Here is a 22,843-nt window from a genome sequence, read left to right as displayed (position 1 = left end):
AAACACGTCCTTCTTCGTGTGATGGCAGGAAGAAGTGCTGAATAAAAGAGGGAAAAGTCCCTTATAAAACCATCAGATATCTTAAGATCTCACTATTATGAGAATAGCATAGAGGTAACTGCCCCCATGATTCAATTACCTCCCACCAGGTCCCTCCTGCAACACGTGGGGATTATCGGAACTACAATTCAAGATGAGATTTGGCTGGTGACACAGCCAAACCATATCAGCTGGTTTCTTGCTAAGCTATCTGATGAGCAATCAACCCTCTTCTTGCCTAGAACACACACGTTTCCCTTTGGCTCAGATCAACTTTGGCAGAGGGTGAAACCTGGCTCTGCTGGATACTTTTGGCACAAGCTGTGTCAGAAGACCTGGACATTATTTCTTCAGATAAAAAATCCGAAGCCAGATCTTATCCTGACCGGCCAAGTTCTTGTATCCTTACAGCCACCTCTTCTGTTTGTTCCAAAGAACTGCCCAGGCTTGGCTGGAATGATCCAATACTTACTATGATTTTATCCTCATTAGCCACTCAAGCTAGAATCTAATTTTAATTATACTCCAGAAGCACCAAGTGATAGATGAGGCTGCTGTTTCAGAAAGAGACAGTTTAAGGGTTAGTCCAAAAGAAAAAGCACTTCTCAGGATTTGCTTTAGCTTATTCTCATCAAAGAGCTTTCTCTATAGAAGAATCCTACTGGGTCCTCCTTCCTGGTCCTTGAACTTCTAACCTACAGTGGCTTCATCCTGCTGCCATCTCTCTCTCACACTCTGGTGCCAAATGATTCCAGGAACTGGGCCATACTATGGTGGGAATGACTTTACCTCGAGCATGTCACTGACGTGAAAGAGATCAAATGAAGAGACTAAGAGGCAGAAATGAAGTCCACAGGCAAACAGCCCCGGCGGCGTCCTGACAGCCCGGGCGGCGCCCTGAGCCTAGTTAAAGATCGACCCCGGACCTAACCGATTAAGGTTATCTATAGACTCCAGACATTGTAAGGACAAAGGTTGTGAAAGTCTCTGTCCTGCTCTAATTACCAGTGTCTGCCACATATCTTAGTCCTGGGCCCAGTACAAACAATCCTCTATTTTGTCCCAACTTCCTGAGCCCCATATGCCTGCCCGACACAAACACATTAAGAAAAACAACACCTGGGGAAGCACCAATAAGGTTACAACGGTTTGTAAAAGCGCAGGAACCGATAAGAAGGCTGCTAAAAGCATAACTTAACATTAACATGTAAACCAATTGTAATGCTGTAGCCTAGAGAAATGCCTTGTTCCTCTGTAACCTGACAGGTCCTGTTTACCTCGAGCTATAAAAAGCAAGCGCAGGCATTGTTCCAGGCCCTCTTGTATGTTATAGAAGCAGGCATTGTTCCAGGCCCTCTTGTATGTTATAGAACGGAGGGACCAAGTTCGAACTTGCATTAAAGATCCTTGCCGCTTGGCTTTGACTCTGGACTCTGGTGGTCTTCTTTGGGGAATAAACGGTCTGGGCATAATATTTGGGGGCTCGTCTGGGATTCCCCAATCCCACCAGACCCCTGGTCAACGGATCTACTAGGATCGATCTGCTAATAGGTGAGCCGGCTCGTCTCTGTTTGTCTGTCTGTGTCCGTTCTGAATCCGCGGCTCTCTGAGTCCGCTCTGAGGCTGTTAGCCTGTCTGAATCCGCGGCTCTCTAAGTCCGCTCTGAATCTGTGACTCGCGAGGTCTGAAGCTGAAAGCTGGCATAAGTCCTGGCGGACGCGCTATAGGACAGCCAGTGGAGACCGGTGGGAGACGTCCCCCGGCTCTCATCTGATTCTTGTCTGAATTTATTCTGACCCAGATTTCTGGAGCGCACCTGCGACTGACATAACTTGTTCTGACCCAGATTTCTGGAGCGCGCCTGCGACTGACATAACTTGTTGTTGATATTCCAGCAACTCACTTTCCCTTGCAGGACCTGTTTACCTGATAGCGGGGACTCACTGTCCACAGAACCCCCTCCGTACCTCTCCGGGCCGCAGGCCTCAGCTCCCCCCGCCCCAGGTTGAGCCGCGGGAGGGAGCAGGCGGACGGGAGGCGGCCAGCACACCCGGACCCACTACAAGGGAAAGTAACTCTGAAGGGCCGGCGTGGGTCCTCTGTAAGCTGAGCGCTGGTCCCATGGGCCCCGCTTTTCTTTCTCTATACTCTGTCTCGGGGTCTTCTTTCTTTTCTAAAGTCTCTCATTCCACCTAACGAGAAACACCCACAGGTGTGGAGGGACACGCCACCCCTTCATCTGGTGCCCAACTTGGAAGCTTTTCTCTAAGGTGAAGGTATGCTGGAGCATGGTCATTGAAGACAAGTCGACAAGAGACTCCCGAGTACGTCTACAGTCAGCCTTGTGGTAAGCTTGCGCGCTCGGAAGAACCTAGGGTAACAATGGAGCAAACTAAAAGTAAATATGCCTCATTGCAGCTTTATAAAAATTCTCTTAAAAAGAGGGGGAGTTAAAGTGTCTAGCAAAAATCTAAATACGCTCTTTCAAACAATAGAACAGTTTTGTCCACGGTTTCCGGAACAGGGAACTTTAGATCTAAAAGATTGGAAAAAATTGGCAAAGAATTAAAACAAGCAAGTAGGGAAGGTAAAATCATCCCACTTACAGTATGGAATGATTGGGAGATTCTGGCAAAATCCTCACTTTCACCCTCTCAATTTTTACAATTTAAGACTTGGTGGATTGATGGGGCACAAGTGCAGGTCCGAAAAAATAGGACTGCCAATCCTCCAATTAACATAGATGCAGATCAACTATTAGGAATAGGTCAAAATTGGAGCACTGTTGACCAACAAGCAATAATGCCAAATGAGGCCATTGAGCAAATCAGGGCTATCTGCCTTAGGGCCTGGGAGAAAAATCCAAGACCCAGGAACCGCCTGCCCCTCCTTTTACTGTCAGGAAACGAGAGGAGGGGCCAGCCTCAGGCCCCGCAACAAACTGGGGCATTTAAAATTCAACGCTTTGTTCCTCAGCGTTTTCAGGAACAACAACCCCCACTGTCACAAGTGTCTCAGGGAATAAGTCAGTTATCACAATACAGCAATTATCCCCCGCCACAAGTGGCAATGCAGCAGTAGATCTATGTACTTTACAAGCAGTCTCTCTGCTTCCAGGGGAGCCTCCACAAAAAAAAAATCCCCACGGGGTATACGGCCCATTGCCTGAGGGGACTGTAGGACTAATCTTAGGAAGATCAAGTTTAAATCTAAAAGGAGTTCAAATTCATACTGGTGTGGTTGATTCACACTATGAAGGCGAAATTCAATTGGTTATTAGTTCCTCAATTCCTTGGAGTGCCAGTCCAGGAGACAGGATCGCTCAATTATTACTCCTACCTTATATTAAAGTTGGAAACAGTGAAATAAAAAGAACAGGAGGGTTTGGAAGCACTGATCTGGCAGGAAAGGCTGCATATTGGGCAAGTCTGGTCTCTGAGAGCAGACCTGTGTGTAAGGTCATTATTCAAGGAAAACAGTTTAAAGGGTTGGTAGAGACAGGAGCAGATATCTCTGCCATTGCTTTAAATCAGTGGCCAAAAAAATTGGCCTAAACAAAAGGCTGTTACAAGACTTATCGGCGTAGGCTTCAGAAGTGTATAAAAGTACAATGATTTTACATTGTTTAGGGCCAGATAATTAACAAAGTACTGTTCAGCCAATGATTACTTCAATTCCTGTTAATCTATGGGGTCAAAATTTGTTACAACAATGGGGTGCAGAAATCATTATGCCTGCTCCATTATACAGCCCCATGAGTCAAAAAAAAAATCATGACTAAGATGGGATATATACCAGGAAAGGGATTAGGAAAAAATGAAAATGGCATTAAAGTCCCAATTGAGACTAAGAAAAATCAAAAAAAAAAGGAATGGGATATCCTTTTTAGGGGCGGCCACTGTAGAGCCTCCTAAACCCATTCCATTAACTTGGAAAACAGAAAAACCGGTATGGGTAAATCAGTGGCCGCTACCAAAGCAAAAACTGGAGGTTTTACTCTTATTAGCAAAGGAACAATTGAAAAAGGGACACATTGAGCCTTCATTCTCACCCTGGAATTCTCCTGTATTTGTCATTCAGAATAAAAAATCAGGCAAATGGCGTATGTTAATGTACTTAAGAGCCGTAAACGCTGTAATTCAACCCATGGGGCCTCTCCAACCTGGATTGCCCTTCCGGCCATGATCCCAAAAGACTGACTTTTAATTATAATTGGTCTAAAGGATTGCTTTTGTTTACCATTCCTCTGGCAGAACAAGATTGTGAAAAATTTGCCTTTACTATACCAGCTATAAATAATAAAGAACCAGTCACCAGGTTTCAGTGAAAAGTTTTACCTCAGGGAATGCTTAATAGTCCAACTATTTGTCAAGCTTTCGTAGGTCAAGTCCTTCAACCAGTTAGAAACAAATTTTCAGATTGTTATATCACTCACTATATTGATGATATTTTATGTGCTGCAGAAACAAGAGACAAACTAATTGACTGTTACACATTTCTGCAAGCAGAGGTTGCCAACGCAGGACTAACAATAGCATTTAATAAGATCCAAACCTCTGCTCCTTTTCATTATTTAAGGATGCAAATAGATAATAGATTCTTTAGCCCCACTCCAACTTTTGATTTTCGCCACTGCGCGTTCTCCAAAAGGCATCATTTTCGAAATACTGATCTTGTAGAGTGGTCATTCCTTCCTCACAGTCCAATTAAAACTTTTACGTTGTACTTGGATCAAATGGCTACATTAATTGGTCAGACAAGATTACAAATAATAAAATTGTGTGGTAATGACCCAGACAAAATAGTTGTTCCTTCAACCAAGGAACAAGTTAAACGAGCCTTTATCAATTCTGGTGCATGGCAAATTGGCCTTGCAGATTTTGTAAGAATTATTGATAATCATTACCCAAAAACAAAAATCTTCCAGTTTTTAAAATTGACTACTTGGATTTTACCTAAAATTACCAGACATAAACCTTTAGAAAATGCTCTGACAGTATTCACTGATGGTTCCAGCAATGAAAAAGTGACTTACAGAGTTGGTTGCAGTCATTACAGTGTTAAAAGATTTTAATCAACCTGTTAATATTATATCAGATTCTGCATATGTAGCACAGGCTACAAAGGATGTTAAGACAGCTCTAATTAAATATAGCATAGATAATCAGTTACACCAGCTGTTCACTTTGTTACAACAAAGATAGGACATGAGAAATAGAGGAAGGTGATAACCTGGGGAAGAAGTTTTGCTTGTGTTTCACTAGGAGAAAATCAGCTTCCTGTTTGGATACCCACTAAACATTTGAAGTTCTACAATGAACCCATCGGAGATGCAAAGAAAAGCGCCTCCACGGAGACGGAAACACCGCAATCGAGCACCATTGACTCGCAGGATAAATCAAGTGGTGATATTAGAAAAACAGATAAAGTCACCACGCACCAGGAAGGCAGAGCTGCCGACCTGGGCACAGTTAAAGAAGCTGACACTGTTAGCTAGAAAGAGCCTAGCCAGCGCAAAGGTGACACAAACCTCAGAAGAAAAAAAAAAAAATGCTGCTTGCAGCTTTAATGGTTGTATCAACGGTGGTAAGTCTCCCCATGCCTGCAGGAGCAGCTGCAGCTAGTTATACCTACTGGGCTTATGTGCCTTTCCCGCCCTTAATTCGGGCAGTCACATGGATGGATAATCCTATTAAAATATATGTTAATAATAGTGTGTAGGTACCTGGTCCCACAGATGATTGTTGCCCTGCCTAACCGGAGGAAAAAGAATTGATAATAAATATTTCCCTTAAGTATTGTTTCCAGTTACAGTGTGACTGGAATACTTCAGATTTTTGTATTACACCCCAAGTTTATAATGAGTCTAAACATCACTGGGACATGGCAAAATGCCATGTACAGGGAAGAGGAGATTATCCCACTTTAGACATTTCTAAATTAGAACAACAAATTTTGAAGCCTCTCAAGGTCATTTAAATATTGTGCCTGGAACTGAAGCATTAGATCAAGTGAAAAAAAAATTCTTTATGGATTAAACCCCACGACTTGGATTAAGTCTATTGAGAACTCCACTGCAGTAAATTTTGAAATTATGTGTCTCTGTTTAATCGGTTTGTTTTTAGTGTGCTGGACCAGTCAAAGAATCCTATGCCACAATCGAGAGAACGAACGAGACTTCATCGCCGTGGCACATTTATATAGAGAAAAAGGGAGAGAAAATGTTGCGGGGAGTCAGAGACCTTGAATGGAGGGACTGGCTGAAGCCACGGCAGAAAAACATAAAATATGAAAATTTCATGGACATTTTATTAGTTCTCCGAAATTAATACTTTTGTAATTTCTTATGTCTGCCTTTACTTTAATACTTTTGTAATTTCCTATGTCTTTACTTTAATCTCTTAGTCCCATCGTCTTCTTTGTAAGCTGAGGAGGATGTATGTCACCCCAGGACCCTGTAATGATTAAGTTAACGGCACAAATGGTTTGTAGAGCATGTGTGTTTGAACAATATGAAATCTGGGCATCTTGAAAAAAGAACAGGATAACAGTGATGTTCAGGGAACAAGGGAGGTAACCTTGAACTGGCCGCCGATGAGCCGGACGGAACAGAGCCATATTTCTTCTCTTTTTGAATGCAAATAGGAGAAATATCGCTGAATTCTTTTTCTCAGCAAGGAATATCCCTGAGAAAGAGAATGCGCTCTGAGGAAAGGCCTATAAACGACCCCCTTGGAGGCGTGCCGCCTTTTACAGTTGAAGCCGAAGGGATGAAATAAGCCCCGGCCTCCTGTAGTGCTCTCAGGCTTATTAGGATGAGGAAATTCCCACCTAATAAATTTTGGTCAGTCAGGTTGTCTGTTCTCAAACCCTATTTCCTGATAAAATGTTATCAATGACTATGCGTGCCCAAAATTTCATTAGCAATTTTAATGTTAACACCATCCTGTGCTCTCATCCTGCCCCCACTTACTTTGTAATATTCTATTACTTTGTAAAGTTTGTAATCTCAGTGTCATGATGACAATGGTAAAATTCCTCTATGTTTCCCCTGTTAGCCCCCTTCCTTGGACCTCTGCTAAGTCTACTATTTCTGCTTACTGTAGGACCTTGTGTTATTAACAGAATTTTGCAGATTGTCAGGGAAAGGTTTGACATCATACAGCTCATGGTCCTCAGAGCCCAACACCAACCTGTAAACGCTGAAACAGAATCAGACTTATAAGACCCAAGATTGGCTCCAGAGGTACCTGAGAAAGGGGGGAATGAAAGAGATCAAATGAAGAGACTAAGAGGCAGAAATGAAGTCCACAGGCAAACAGCCCGGGCGGCGCCCTGAGCCTAGTTAAAGATCGACCCCGGACCTAACCGATTAAGGTTATCTATAGACTCCAGACATTGTAAGGACAAAGGTTGTGAAAGTCTCTGTCCTGCTCTAATTACCATGTCTGCCACATATCTTAGTCCTGGGCCCAGTACAAACAATCCTCTATTTTGTCCCAACTTCCTGAGCCCATATGCCTGCCCGACACAAACACATTAAGAAAAACAACACCTGGGGAAGCTCCAGTAAGGTTACAACCGTTTGTAAAAGCGCAGGAACCGTTAAGAAGGCTACTAAAAGCATAACTTAACATTAACATGTAAACCAATTGTAATGCTGTAGCCTAGAGAAATGCCTTGTTCCTCTGTAACCTGACAAGTCCTGTTTACCTCGAGCTATAAAAAGCAAGCGCAGGCATTGTTCCAGGCCCTCTTGTATGTTATAGAACGGAGGGACCAAGTTCGAACTTGCATTAAAGATCCTTGCCGCTTGGCTTTGACTCTGGACTCTGGTGGTCTTCTTCGGGGAATAAACGGTCTGGGCATAACACATGCATTGAATATCAGCTGAGTGCAGAGCTAAGGCTGAGTCCTATAAGGAGAGAAGAATCACATCCTGCAGAAATCTGTCTAGAGAAGCAGGTATTGTAGCCACAGCAAAGGCACAGTGGATACCTGAATAACAATAATATAAGACAGGACATGGGAACAGCAAAAGATTTGGGTGTCACAAGAGGCTGAGAACACTTTAAGCAGAAACATTCAGAGTCGTCCTTGGAGGAAGTAGGCGCGAAGGCTGGGGAGAATTTTAAGGGGCAGAGATGAAGCAAACAATTCAAGTGAAAGGCATGGCATGGGAAAGGGAGCGCTGGCCACAGGGAGTGCAATGTTGCGATGCAAGGCCACTGTGTAGGCTGAGGCCTGCGGCCCGGAGAGGTACGGAGGGGTTTCTGTGGACAGTGGGTCCCCGCTATCAGGTAAACAGGTCCTGCAAGGGAAAGTGAGTTGCTGGAATATCAACAACAAGTTATGTCAGTCGCAGGCGCACTCCAGAAATCTGGGTCAGAACAAGTTATGTCAGTCGCAGGCGTGCTCCAGAAATCTGGGTCAGAATAAATTCAGACAAGTATCAGATGAGAGCCGGGGGACGTCTCCCACCGGTCTCCACTGGCTGTCCTATAGCCCATCCGCCAGGACTTATGCCAGCTTTCAGCTTCAGACCTCGCGAGTCACAGATTCAGAGCGGACTTAGAGAGCCGCGGATTCAGACAGGCTAACAGCCTCAGTTTCAGAGCGGACTTAGAGAGCCGCGGATTCAGAACGGACACAGACAGACAGAGACGAGCCGCAGACTCAGAGAGCCACAGATTCAGAACGGACACAGACAAACAGAGACGAGCCGGCTCACCTATTAGCAGATCGATCCTAGTAGATCCGTTGACACAGGGGTCTGGTGGGCTTGGGGAATCCCGGGAGAGCCCCCAAATGTTATGCCCAGACCGTTTATTCCCCGAAGAAGACCACCAGAGCACAGAGTCAAAGCCAAGCGGCAAGGATCTTTAATGCAAGTTCGAACTTGGTCCCTCCGTTCTATAACATACAAGAGGGCCTCAAACAATGCGTGCGCTTGCTTTTTAAAGCTCGAGGTAAACAGGACTTGTCAGGTTACAGAGGAACAAGGCATTTCTCTAGGCTACAGCATTACAATTGGTTTACATGTTAATGTTAAGTTATGCTTTTAGCAGCCTTCTTATAGGTTCCTGCGCTTTTACAAATGGTTGTAACCTTATTGGAGCTTCCCCAGGTGTTGTTTTTCTTAATGTGTTTGTGTCGGGCAGGCATATGGGGCTCAGGAAGTTGGGACAAAATAGAGGATTGTTTGTACTGGGCCCAGGACTAAGATATGTGGCAGACACTGGTAATTAGAGCAGGACAGAGACTTTCACAACCTTTGTCCTTACAATGTCTGGAGTCTATAGATAACCTTAATCGGTTAGGTCCGGGGTCGATCTTTAACTAGGCTCAGGGCGCCGCCCGGGCTGTCAGGGCACCGCCCGGGCTGTTTGCCTGTGGACTTCATTTCTGCCTCTTAGTCTCTTCATTTGATCTCTTTCACTGCATGATGCAGAGGCGACCAGCCATCTCAACCATATACTGCACAGCCTAAATTCAAACTGTTACAATATAATCAAATTTCACCAACCCCAGTCACATCTTAATCTTAGGAGTTTTGATCACTGACTTGCAAATCCCAAAAGTGTGTTTTGAGGTCCTAGGCCACAGGAAGAACCAGCTTGTCCCCCAGACCTCTTACAGAGATAGTATTCACAGTCTATCTAGAGTCCAGCTTCAGATAATATGTACTCCACTGGCAGCACGAGAAATAAATACACAGGAAAATACAATATAGCACAAACCAGCAGCTGAGGGTGAATGAAGATGCTCAGAAACACCCACACTAAAAATTTGCTGAAAAAGGTAAAACATGACAAGCAGCACTGCCTCTGGAAACCAGAAAAATTATATTATTTGATAACAGATCCTAAGCCTGGATGCTGGAGGTGCTTAAAAATGTGCACTGTGTCTGGCTTTCTTTCCATGTATACATTTATTTGACTCTATAGTAAAATCTCCTCCTCCTTCATGTCCCATATTCATGCAAGCAAATGTTAACAAACTGCCACAGTAGCATTTTAATTAGTGCACATCTTTCTGTCTTCACCACATTATAATCTTTTCTCATTTTGTTCTGCTGATATTTCTACTATGGTAAAAGACTTAAGTAAATACGTAGAAATACTTATATACATGTACATGCAAGAATGATTCAAATAGATAAACACAGAAACAGAAATACTAAGGGAGGTAGGGCTGGAATTTTTCTTCAACGTGTACAATTCAGTGTGCTTTCAGTTTTCATTTCAACCTTCCTCAGTGGTTTCTGCCCAGCAACTGATGAGAAACACCACCTCTGAGCCAATCAAAAAACTATCTCTTCCAAAGAGAGATTGTTATTATTCCTCAGGATGACCAGACAGCCTCTGCTTTCTTTTTCCTTTCTTCCAGATGGAGATTCAACCATAATAGAAAGAATGGAGAACTATTAACCGCCTTTCTTCCGTGGGCTGTGATTTTCAGAGGGGAATACTAAGAAGTAAGTGGGGGATATTGATTAGAGTCTGGGTTACAATGCCTGGGAGGACAGGGGCTGAATCATTGAGAGTGGTGAGTGGGCATGCAGGAAGAGTACTCACCTTGAGAAAGGGTGAAGTGCCTGTGTGTGTGTGTGTGTGTGCGCACGCACATGGGCAACCACGCACACATGTGGGCACATGGGGAAGAGGCAAGTAGTGCAAAGAATAAAGACCTGCAGATGTTGGGATTTGGTGGAAGGAAAGGGAGACAACATAAATGAAGAAATATTCCAATTGCATGTTCTTAAGAACGTATTGTGGTCAGAAGAGAGCAAAAAATCTTTAAAATCTGTTTTGGCCAACTCAAGCCGTCTATTCTAAGAGATTCTAGAAAGAGATGTGCCTTATAGATTCATATGTAAAAGTGTTCATTACAGAAATATTTAAAATATAGAAAAAATCTGAACCAGCATACACATGCAACAGGCAGGGGATAGGCAAACAATACATGGTTCAATCATAAAAGAGATTCCCATGCAGCCTTTAGGAATCATGTTTCTAATGAAGGGCAATTATTTATCATTTTAACATCATTAGCTCCATACATTCAACCCTGTTTTGTATGATTTAGGTACAGTATCTGTTTTTTCTACCATTAAACATTTCCTCATAACCCAATATATGTGTTTCAATGGACACAATCTATTTCATTGTATGAATATATAATTATTTTTTAGAACTTTCTTAATTTTGGCTATTTCAATTATCTACATTTGGCTACTGTAGATTTTATTATATTTAACAGCCTCAGACATAAATTTTTGTCTTAATTTCTGACTTTTTTTTTCCTTCAACAATAATTCCTGTAAGTGGAACTTTTGGGTAAAGCATACAACTTCTTTTTTTTTAATAGCGTTTCCTTGGTAGAGCATGTAACTTTTTAAAGAAGCTTGCTGTATATATGACCAAAATGCTTCAAGAAGTATTTATGTTTCTACTACCAAAGGATATGATTACAACTACAGATTTTAAATTTTATTGATTAATTTGTAGAAATGGGGGTCTCATTATGTTACCCAGGCTGATCTTAAACTCCTGGGCTCAAGGAATCCTCCCACCTTGACCATCCAAATTGCAAAGATTACAGGCATGAGCCACTACTTAAACTTTTATTCCTTTATGCTTTTCTTCATTTGCAATATTGACCATAAGCAGGAAGAAAAATATAAACATCCTTTAAAAAGAATGAAAACATATGTCTCACTTTAAGCAGAGCGGAGAAATTGTTAACTTTGAAACCAATGATAATAAAAATGATACCTCTTCTGCAGCAACATAAAGAGCAGTTTTGAGGAACAGAAGATATGAAACGCAATGTTTAGTTTGGGTGGGTGCAAGATGCAGGTAGGGGTGGAGGATGACCAGCTGCACAGACCTCTGTTCCAGTGCTTCCTCTTCATCCCTCCCCACGTCTGTCTGCAGACCTTGTTTTCAGAGGCCATTCCCAGACTCAGGTGGCCACAGCAGCGGGTGTTATGGCTGCAGACCTCATGCTCTTTTGCTTTGGAAGAAGCTGTTGAGAAGTTAGTATTTACTGAGCAGCTAATATGTTCCAGTCAGTGTTATCACTCATAATAATTACTGTTAAGTAATACACGAAAAATTTTAAATTTAAAGCATTTCAATATTTTGAAAGTAAAGGGAGCAAAAGGCCAAAGTGATCTTTCGCTCATTTAACCTCTGATCTTCAGTTTAGCATGCATCTTTTTAGACTTTTGCAGGCGTTTGCATCTATAAATATGCAGAAATGTATAGCTTAGCTTTTGTTTTTCAATCGAATCATTAGTATAGTTCTGCAATGTGCTTTTTGACCGCTTAGTGTATCACCATTACCTAGGTTCATGACAATAAATCAACTCTTTTTACCTGCTACATTGAATTCCCTCTGAGGGATGAGCTGTCATTCCTCTAAGCAGTCTCCTGTTGAGTGGATGGTTCAATTAGTTACCACTTTTATACTTTAAAAATAGTTCTGCAACGTCATTCTCACAGACGCTTCTCTCTGCACCCATGCAAGTACTTTGCTGGACTAGACATCAGAAAGTGGAATTGCTGGACCAATTGTGCACTTTCTAAATTTCATACTTCATGGTATTGTATGAATAAATAAAGTTCCAGTGGTTTTGTCCCATGAACAAGATCACGCAGCTTGTGAATCTTAGAGCCTTTACCTGTTGCTTACCTTCTTTATGTCCTTAACACTAATATAGTAGGCCTCACCCATTGTGGGTGCTCAGTAAATATTTGTTGAATGACTTTATGAAGGGAAGAAAGAAAAGATGAGTAAGTCCTGGTCTTAATTTGCAGCTCTCTGATCACTAGCCTTGGATTAAATGTGGTGGGTTCAACCCCGACTGATTCCAGAGCCCCCACCAGGCAGTCTTCCTGAATCCCACCAGGAGTCCACTGGGCCATGACTTGACCATGGTGATGGCCAAGAGTTGGGGCTTTGAGGAGTCCACAGTGGCGGACACCCACAGTGGTGGATCCCAGTGGAACCAGGGAGCCCAGTAAAGAGGGTCCTGCATGAAACAGAGCAGGATGGCGGAGGGCTGGAAATGGTAGGGGAAGTTTGGGGAAGTGATAGGATTCTGAATATTTTCAAGCAGTACAGTCAAGGATTTCTTGATTGAATAACATGTGCATTATACATAGACATGGTTTTACAGGTAATTTTCCACGTTGGAACTCAAAGGTAAAGACACTGAGGACAGACCTTTTTGGCAGAGGTAAGATCTTCTTTGGTCACCATACTTGAGTTGCCCCTGGGGAAGTGGACGTTTCCATGTGGAATCCTAAAGCTTCTTCTGGGCCATTGTGTCTGCCCCTCACCTTCTGGTGTCTCCTGATATGCAGCACGGATGAAAATGGCAAGTTCCCTGGCCTTTCTTCTGCTCAACTTTCGTGTTTGCCTCGTCTTGGTCCAGCTGCTAACTCCTTGCTCAGGTAGGGAATGACTCAATGCCTGTTTCTGAAGCAGACAATTACCTGTGAATGTCCTCATAGAACTTTTTACTCCTTCCCATACCTGAAGTCCATTCCAACCTGAAGGATCACCTGTCACAAAGAGACAAAGGGTGCTTCTGTTAGGATTGCTTTCCTCTCAAGGAAAGGACTGGTCCACAGTCATTTTGGTTTAGTTGTGTAACAGACGGCTTCTGTTGTGTCTCCAAGTGCACACTACCATGGGCCCTGGGAGGTGGAATAGTGATTGTATCTGCTGCCAGTGTTTTCCAATCAGTGACTCCCCGAAACGTTTTTGTAGTAGAATGAGGCATGTTTCTTACTTGTTGCAGTGAGGAAGACACACATCATGGGGAGCTGTGGCAGTATCTCAGTAAGAAGGTGTTAGACCAGACTAAGTATACAATTTGGGCTTGTGTTAGGGGATTTGGGGGACGGTTTATAGACTTAGCACTCTGCTCTGGATGACATACTGTCGGAAAGGTGTCGGGGGACGAATTCTACGAGTGGGAGCCTTAATCAAGCTTATCCAGGAGGAAGGAGACTAGGGTGAAACTAAAGCTGTAATTGATGAAGAGGCAGCAATTCCTCATTGCCGATGGGGGATGTTTGGTCATTGTTGGGGTACAATGTTCATGTTTTTCTCTGCACTCACACATGATGTGGGGTGGTCTTGTATTTCCCATGATCTGTCACAGTGATAAAGTACTATTGTTTGTGTTCTGTGAAATTGTTCATGTTCAGCAGGAGGATACCAAGACCTGGTGTCAGGTTCCAAATGTCTGGGATGCCTTTTTTCTTTCTCAGTGCAATCCCTTGCCTCATGGCTTCTGGTTGGGTTTGGTTTAAGGGGAGCTATAGAAGACAATGGTAGGAAGAAGAGAAAAGGGAAAGGTCTGGTGCTTATTCCCTGGCTTCCTGACTGCAAGATACCCTCAGGATGACTGCATTGCCTTGCTGAAGGTCACAGGTCAACTCAGGAATGTCCTCAATGCATCAATCTCTTCTTCTATGTCTCCAGAACAGATCCCTCTCCTCCTCCCTCTGGTAATTGGGGGGTGGGGGTTGGAATAGCCCCACCTTACTGACCCTGGGATACTGCACTAGCCCATTTAGTTTTCTTCTCATCATGACCACACTTGTGTAAATAACTCCTGAATGAAATCTTTCTAGAATTATCAACTGTGAGTCTGCCATTGATTCCTATTGAGACCCTCCCTGATACAGGAGTTCTCAAGAATTTAGGTCAATTTAACCTTCCACAGCATTGGGTTCTGATCTTCACATTGAAGTGAAGGGTTATGAGGATGGAGGGATCCATCTGGAGTGCAGGTCCACTGGCTGGTACCCACAACCCCAAATACAGTGGAGCAACACCAAGGGAGAGGACATCCCAGCTGTGAAAGCACCTGTGGTTGCAGATGGAGTGGGCCTATATGCAATAGCAGCATCCGTGATCATGAGAGGCAGCTCTGGGAAGGGTATATCCTGCATCATCAGAAATTCCCTCCTGGGCCTGGAAAAGACAGCCAGCATTTCCATCACAGGTCAGTACCCTGCTTGGCCTCAGCTTTACTGAGCTGAGCTGTGGCAGTTGATGAAGGGGAATGTGTGAGTCTCTACTGTGTGAGTCTCTGCGGTCAACCTGGGTCTCTGCACTGCATGTAAGGCTCAAAGCAGGGACCTAGAGGCCACTCCCTGCTCCAGGGGAGCTTCCCCACTCCACAGAGTTGTTCATGCCACAAACATTTACTGAGCACTTCCTGTCTGACAGAAGCAGAAAGTGTGACAGGCAGTGGGAATTGGGGAGAAACGTTAAGATAAGCTCCTTATGTAAAGTCAAATGACAAAATGGGAAAACATATATGTATTTACAAACTTATAGAGAAAGAGCTAATCTTTTTGAAACAGAAGATTTTGAAAACTGAGTAAAAAATGTTAACAAAGGTCCAGAATTGTTAATTCACAGGAAAGGAAATAACCCACAAAAGGGTGCTCATTCTCACTCATTAGGGAAACATATAGGAAATCATTTTTCACTTATGATATTGGCAAAAATCAAAACCACACTGCCTTGCTTGATAACACATGACTATAGCAGGAATGTAGGAAAGCAGTGATTCTCAGTCATTTGGTCGTGTCACTTGTATTTTTGGTGTGCATTAGCACAAACTCTATTGGGGGATCTATCCAAACTACATATTTATTGATCCAAAATTCCAGTTCTGAGATACACTTGCATTTGTATGAGATGATCCATGTAAAAGGTTTCTGGGGTTTTTTTGTTTGTTTGTTGATTGTTTTTGTTTGTTTGTTTGTTTGTTTTTGGAGAGGGAGTCTCAGTCTTCTGCCCAGGCTGGAGTGCAATGGTGCAGTCTCAGCTTACTGCAACCTCCTCCTCTTCAGTTCAAGAGATCCTCCTATCTCAGCCTCCCCAGTAGCTGGGATTACAAGCACGCACCACCACAACTGGCCAATTTTTATATTTTTGCTAGAGATGTGGTTTCACCATGTTGGCCAAGCTGTTTTCAAACTCCCGACCCCAATTGATCTGCCTGTCTCAGCCTCCCAAGGTGCTGGGATTACAAGTGCGAGTCACCAGCCTAGCCTGTAAGAAGTTTCTTGATTATGATTGTATAACGTTAGAAGCTATACAGATCCTAACTGATGGTGAGCTTCCATACAAGGGAATACTGCCCCATTGTGAAAGAAAAGAGATAATTTTCTCTATACTAATGTGGAAAGATCTCCAAGACACACTTTACACAGAAGAGTGAGATGCAGAGTGATGTATATAGAATGTTATTTTTAGTTTAAACAAGAGGGAAAATAGGAACATATTTTAATGGACTTTTCTAGTTCTTGATTGTGTTATTTGATTTACATTTTTAAAATTTAATAAGTGATTTTGTAACTCTCACTGTACATCAGGCATTTTATTTACTTATTTAGGGATAGAGTCTCACTCTGCCACCTAGGCTGGAATGCTGTAGACAATCTTGACTCACCACAAGTTCCACTTCCCAGGCTGAAGCAATTCTACAGCCTCAGCCTCCCTAGTAGTTGGGATTACAGAGACATGCCACTACATCCAGCTAATTTTTGTAATTTTAGTAAACATGGGTTTTCACCATGTTGGCCAAGCTGGTCTCGAACTCCTGACCTCACGTGGTCTGCCTGCCTTGGCCTCACAAGGTGCTGGGATTACAGGCATGAGCCACTGTGCCAAGCCCTTTATAAGTATTAATTTAATTCTTCTAACCTCAGGAGATGGGTATTATCATTACCCTCATTTTATAGAATAGGCCACTACAAACAGAGAGGTTATATAAGTAGTCCAACATCACACTGCTAGTCACATAGGGGAGCCAGCATTTAAACCCATGCCCTCTGACTCCACAGTTTATGTCCCTAAGCATAATATTAAGTGGACCAAGGAGAAGTTAATAGATGGAGGGAGGGAGAACTAGGTAGATGGGAGAGTTGCATGACTCTATGTGTACGTCATTTTTGAACCATGTAAATGTGTTACTGGTTGAAAAAATATTTAGAAAAAAATGAGTATGACTCTGCCCAAGTTAATTTCCATATGAGAGGCAGACATCTCAAGATAGTAACAGTAGTAGCTTGTAGTGAGGGTTTACCAAAGTGTTCTCTACAGTCCTCTGAGACTTTAGGGAGAGGGCACTTATTTAACCTAATGAGATCGATTCCATGACCCCAACCTGGGCTGAGCAGCTAAAGCTTGGGGCGCTAAGGTTGGGGAGGTTGAGTGCACCAGCGCCCATGACTCACAGCTCTCCCCTTCACAGACCCCTTCTTCAGGAACGCCCAGCCCTGGATCGCAGCCCTGGCAGGGACCCTGCCTATCTCGCTGCTGCTTCTCGCAGGAGCCAGTTACTTCTTGTGGAGACAACAGAAGGAAAAATTGCTCTGTCCAGGGAGACAGAAAGAGAGCGAGAGATGAAAGAAATGGCATATGCTGCAACAAAGCAGGAAATAAGCCTAATAGGTATCCAAAGCGAACAGAGAATCTAAGCCCCAGGCTTGCATGCCCAGCCTGAAGATCTCACCCCCATACCCGTCCTGGCACTGCATCATGTTTAAGGTTTATTTTCCCAAAATCCCCCTCACCCATAACTGTTCTTTTTTTTCCTCTCTCTCTCTTTTTTTCCTTATTTTCCAGAGAAGCTCCAGGAGGAACTCAGTAAGTTCGCATTCCCCCAGAGACCCAGGCATGTCTTCTTATCCCCACTTTGAGTGCCTTGATAACTGTTCCTTCCCTGTTCATTCCATTGCAGAGTGGAGAAAAATCCAGTACATGGCTCGTGAGTGACTCTGACATTTTCTCTGAATTTGAATCTATGACTCTCTTCTGCTTGGAAATTTTCCAGCCCATAAGTCTTTGCCCAGGGTTGAAAACTGGTTAGATCCCCTTACTCAGGAAAAGAAAATAAGTGTGGCTCTTTGGAAAAACCACCCAGAAGGAGTCTCTCTCTTCTCTCTCTCTCTCTAAGAAAAGAAAAAGAGGTTTTCAATCTCTTTGTACAGGGGGGCCACAGACATTTATGCCCTAAAAAGCACTGAGGAATATCCAGGGGTGCACTTCAAAAGGGAGAGGGAAGAGAAGGATGAGGTGCATTTTCTATGGCAGGAACCTTACATATTGTTTTCCATAATCTAGAGGAGGTTGAAAGGAAAACAAGAAAGGAAGATTTAAGAGATAAGAAAATCAGAAAAGAGAGCGAGAGTAAAGTGTGTCTAATAAAGAGGAGTAGCTACAGTGGCTTAGTTCATACAGATTTATCATAACTGCTTTCAAAACTAGTCCCTGAAATTGTGCATTAAATTTCCCAAATTCTTTTTAGAGCAAGGTAGGAAATGATACAGATTGAGAAGGATGGATCTTGTACTCCTAGACATTCACATATAGACATGGTGACACCTATGCCCAGGCACAGGAGTATAGACAGATTCAAAATAGATTAGGTGGGCTCCATTGGGAAGGAACTCTTACAATGACTGTCTTGCCACTAGTATTCAACCAGTGTTCCCAGACTGGATATTAAGAAGAAGAGGTGAAGAGAGAATTCAGCATGCAGAGTGAGACCATAGGGAAGGGTGGAATGATCAAAAAGAAAGACTAGATGGACGTGAAAGGAAGGGGAAGGGACCAACAGAGCAAAGGCAGTGTTCATGTGATATCTCTGTCTTTCTTTCATTGTAGGGGGAGAGAAGTCTTTGGCCTATCATGGTGAGTGAGCCTGATGCTCTCTGGGTTTGCCGGGTCATATACCATGAACATTTCAACCTTTTCTCTGCTGTGACTCATTGATGTTCTCAGTTGGATTAACCAGTTCTAACCCATAGACTCAATCTTGCATGGTAGGGGGTTGACTTCTGCTTTTCTGGAGCCTCTGAGGGACTCCTGACCCTGCACATGCCCAGGCAAAGCATAGCCATGCAGCCTGCACCCCTCATGACATTGTTTAGAAGGTGCCACCTCTGATCCATCAGACCTGTACAGGAGGGAGGCTGAACCCTGGAAGAGACTCTGAAGAAAAGGAGAGAAAACGTGTAGTGAAAGGAGAATGGAGTGGAGAAAAAACAAAACTACTGACCTTTTTCTTATCTGTGTCTCCTTCCTTTCAGAATGGAAAATGGCCCTCTTCAAGCCTGGTGAGTAAATCACTGTATGTTCCCTGGAACAACAACCTGAGGGACCGTATTCCTTTTTCCTCCTCCAACTCTTGTGATTTGGGGAAGAAAACTTCCCTTGACTAAGAGAGTTTGGGATAGACAGCATTAAATCCCAATCTGAAAAGTGGGCCCATCTCCAAGACCCTTCCTGCTGAGAGCCCAGGGAACCAGAGAGAATTGCTCTCTTGGGCTTCCTCAGACCTTCCTGGAAGGAAGACACATAAAGGGTGGAGCTGAGGGGAAGGAGACACACACTGAGTAATACTGCAGGGAGAGTGGGGGTGGAAATGCCAAGGAGAGGAGGCGATGCCTGCCCAAAGAACTTTGCCCTTCCTAGGCTTCTCATGCCACCTACCGCATGGTTCGTCTCAAAGGATTTAATGCTTCTGAGCTTTGGCCTCCACATTTTTAAACGAAAATTGCAATCTGTGTTTTGTTGGGGTTGAGGTGAAGACTGAAGGAATAATAAATATCCATTGGTTAAAAACCTAGTTAGAAAGAGATGACGAGTTCACACTGTGTGGTTGAAGAAGGTTTGCGGAAAGGAGGGTTAAGGGAAAGCAACAAGGAAAAGTGCAGTGCCCCCATGGTTCCCAACAGCGGGGAGTTGTCTCCACTCCTAGGGAGGGGAGGCAGTTACTGGAACCCAGAGAAAAGTAGCGCAAAGAGAGGGCTTCCTGAGAAGAGTCATCAGGCCTTGTTAGAGCAGCATCAGCTGCTGCTGGCAGGGAGGAAGCAGGAAAATAAACGGTGTGTCTCTCCTTTCTTTCTCCTTCCAATCTTCTATCAGGGCCCCACTGGCCAAACTCAACAGCAAACCAGAGGACAAGGTAGCCCCGTGGCACTGTCCTTAGAGTACAGATTCCTGGGGCCCAGAAGAGGGTGGAGAAAGCTAAAGGTTGGAGAGTGAATCTGGAGAACCCACAGAGCCCCCAGCACAGAGACTGCCTTGCAGCTATTAGAACATCAGGAGCTTCCTTCATACCCTGCTGTGAGCTGAATAAATGATTCCCCTATACTACGCTAGAGATTCTTTTTTTTTTTTCTTTTTTGAGACGGAGTCTCGCTCTGTCGCCCGGGCTGGAGTGCAATGGCCGGATCTCAGCTCACTGCAAGCTCCGCCTCCCAGGTTTTACGCCATTCTCCTGCCTCAGCCTCCCGAGTAGCTGGGACTACAGGCGCCAGCCACCTCGCCCGACTAGTTTTTTGTATTTTTTAGTAGAGACAGGGTTTCACCGTGTTAGCCAGGATGGTCTCGATCTCCTGACCTTGTGATCCGCCCGTCTCGGCCTCCCAAAGTGCTGGGATTACAGGCTTGAGCCACCGCGCCCGGCCAAGATTCATATTTTTATCCCCATTTTTCAGGTGAGGAAATGCTTCAGATGAGGCTCCACCTTATTAAATAAATTGGATGTACGGAAAAATAGACTTCAGAAAAGGGGAACTCATTTAGTTCATGAGTGGTCGAGTGAAGATTGAAAATTAACCTCTGATTATAAAGCATTAGGGGGCAGAGTCAATGTGGGGAGGGAAACAAGAAAAACATAGAAAGAGGATCCTTGTTGCTTCCTGGGGCAGCATCAGGGTACTGGATTAGGCAGATACTGACCTTACTTTCATTTCCCCTCTGGACACAAGGCCCCTTGAGCTTTCTCCCACAACACTGATGAGACATTCAAATTCAGGGCAGGCTAGGGATGCCAGGTTCTGTAAGGATCTCCTCAGCATGGTCCAGGCCTTGCATGCTGAGGCTCTGAAATCCAGGAAAAATGGTTGACCCCATGGACACCTCCTCAAACTCTCTGCAGCGGATGTGATTCTGGATCCAGACACGGCAAATGCCATCCTCCTTGTTTCTGAGGACCAGAGGAGTGTGCAGCGAGCCGAAGAGCCACGGGATCTTCCAGACAACCCTGAGAGATTTGAACGGCTTTACTATGTGCTTGGCCATGAAAACTTCACATCAGGGAGACATTTCTGGGAAGTGGAAGTGGCGGACAGAAAAGAGTGGCATATTGGGGTGTGTAGTAAAAACGTGGAGAGGAAAAAAGGTTGGTTCACAATGACACCAGCGAATGGATACTGGACCATAGGGCTGACTGATGGGAATAAGTATCGGGCTCTCACTTATCCCAGAACCAACCTGAAACTTCCTGAGCCCCCTAGCAAAGTGGGGATCTTCCTGGATTATGAGACTGGAGAGGTCTCATTCTACAATGCCACGGATGGATCTCATATCTACACCTTTCCGCACACCTCTTTCTCTGAGCCTCTGTATCCTGTATTCGGAATTTACACCTTGGAGCCCACTGCCCTGACCATTTGCCCAACACCAAAACAAGTAGAGAGTTCCCCCGATCCTGACCTAGTGCCTGATCGTTCCCTGGAAACACCAGTAGCCCTGGGTTTAGCTAATGAAAGTGGGTTGCCTCAGGCTGAAGCAACATCTCTGCTTCTACCTGCCCACCCTGGAGTTGACGGCCTCCCCCTCCACAACAACCAATCAGAACCGTAAAGCTACAGGGACGCACTGAAGCACTTTACTGATATTCATTCAATTATTCCATATGACAGTTGTTTGAGTTTGGTACCACCTATTGTCCCTTTATACAAATGAGGAAACTGGGGTGCAGAAAGTTGAATTAATTTTACGAAGTAGACATGACTAGTGAACAACAGAGCTGGGATTTAAACAGCAATAGCTAACGTTAACAGATAATTTAAACTGTTCTGAGTGCTGTGTTGTACACTTTGGTGGATGTCACTCCTTTGAACGTCACAACACCCCATCGGGTAGTCTCATTTTGCAAGTATGAAAGCTGAGGCAGGGCAACGTTAAGTAACTTACATAACTCATATGGTAATTTGTGTAGTTAGGAGATATTCAGCCTCAGTCCCTGGCTAATTGCCCATTCTTTTCCAGCCTGATTTTTTTCCATGGGAAGAGCCCACATGTAGCCCTGAGGTTTCCTTCCCTGAACAGCTCCAGGGTAGAGATAATTGTAAGTGGTTGTGGAGTTGACACCCCTATTGACTCCTTCCCAGCTGATTATCAGAGCCTTAGACACAACACTCCTTAGATTAGCTCTGCAGAGTGTCTTGGTTGAGAGAATAACCTCATAGTACCCACATGACATGTGACTTGGAAAGAGACTACAGGCCACACTTGATAAATCAAGTGGAAGAGATGTGTGCCCACCCAACAAATGTGATAAGTGATCACGCAGCCAGAGCCAGCCTTCCTACAGTCAAGATTTCCAGACAGAACAAATACTCTAAAGATTCTCTGTGATATAGGAAATTTGGATCAAGGAAGCTAGAAGAATTACAGGGATGATTTTAATCCCGCTATGGACTCAGTCTCCTGGAAAAGGATCTGTTCACTCCTGATCATTGGTGGATGTTAAACCCATATTTCTTTCAACTGATGCCTACTAGGGAAAACTGCTCCTCATTATTATCACTATCACTGCTCACCACTCTATCCCCTCTACTTGGCAAGTGCTTGTTAAGCTCTAGTTGTTCAATAAATGTGTTAATAATGCTGACTCCTCAACTTGGCTTTTTCTAGACTGTGGTGTCTACTCAGTACAGTAGAGTATTCTGCTCACCCACTGTACTCA

General features: G+C 43.9%; 3 protein-coding genes across 6 annotated transcripts in view; all 3 read left to right on the top strand.

The window, feature by feature from the left end:
* The window catches only part of LOC117088317 (butyrophilin subfamily 3 member A2), a 134,447-nt gene that overhangs the window by 80,363 nt on the left and 31,241 nt on the right, over positions 1-22,843 (top strand). For 3 of the 4 annotated variants that reach the window (XR_004439156.1, XR_004439145.1, XM_033219518.1), the window contains one exon: positions 20,011-20,241. The exons of the other annotated variant lie outside the window; for it this stretch is intronic. The gene's annotated coding sequence lies outside the window, so the exon portion shown is untranslated. Of the gene's footprint in view, positions 1-20,010; positions 20,242-22,843 lie in introns of those variants that run through there. 4 annotated transcript variants of the gene reach the window in all.
* Positions 1-22,843, top strand: part of LOC117088314 (butyrophilin subfamily 2 member A2) — a 62,747-nt gene that overhangs the window by 37,933 nt on the left and 1,971 nt on the right. The gene's annotated exons all lie outside the window — the stretch shown is intronic.
* LOC117088799 (butyrophilin subfamily 3 member A3-like) lies at positions 12,012-22,776 on the top strand. Its single transcript, XM_033219935.1, is given in 13 exon segments — positions 12,012-12,079; positions 13,226-13,285; positions 13,413-13,502; positions 13,708-13,796; positions 14,468-14,567; positions 14,786-15,067; positions 17,333-17,446; positions 17,449-17,532; positions 17,707-17,727; positions 17,822-17,848; positions 18,748-18,774; positions 19,173-19,199; positions 21,029-22,776. Coding segments are annotated over 11 exon segments (1,563 nt in total). The 5' UTR covers positions 12,012-12,079; positions 13,226-13,285; positions 13,413-13,417; the 3' UTR covers positions 21,736-22,776.

This window comes from Trachypithecus francoisi, unplaced genomic scaffold, assembly GCF_009764315.1.
Source record: "Trachypithecus francoisi isolate TF-2019V2 unplaced genomic scaffold, Tfra_2.0 Lachesis_group10, whole genome shotgun sequence".
Classification (NCBI taxonomy): Eukaryota; Metazoa; Chordata; class Mammalia; order Primates; family Cercopithecidae; genus Trachypithecus; species Trachypithecus francoisi.
The sequence above is the reverse complement of the archived record's forward strand: the minus strand, read 5'-3'. Positions and strand labels throughout refer to the sequence as shown.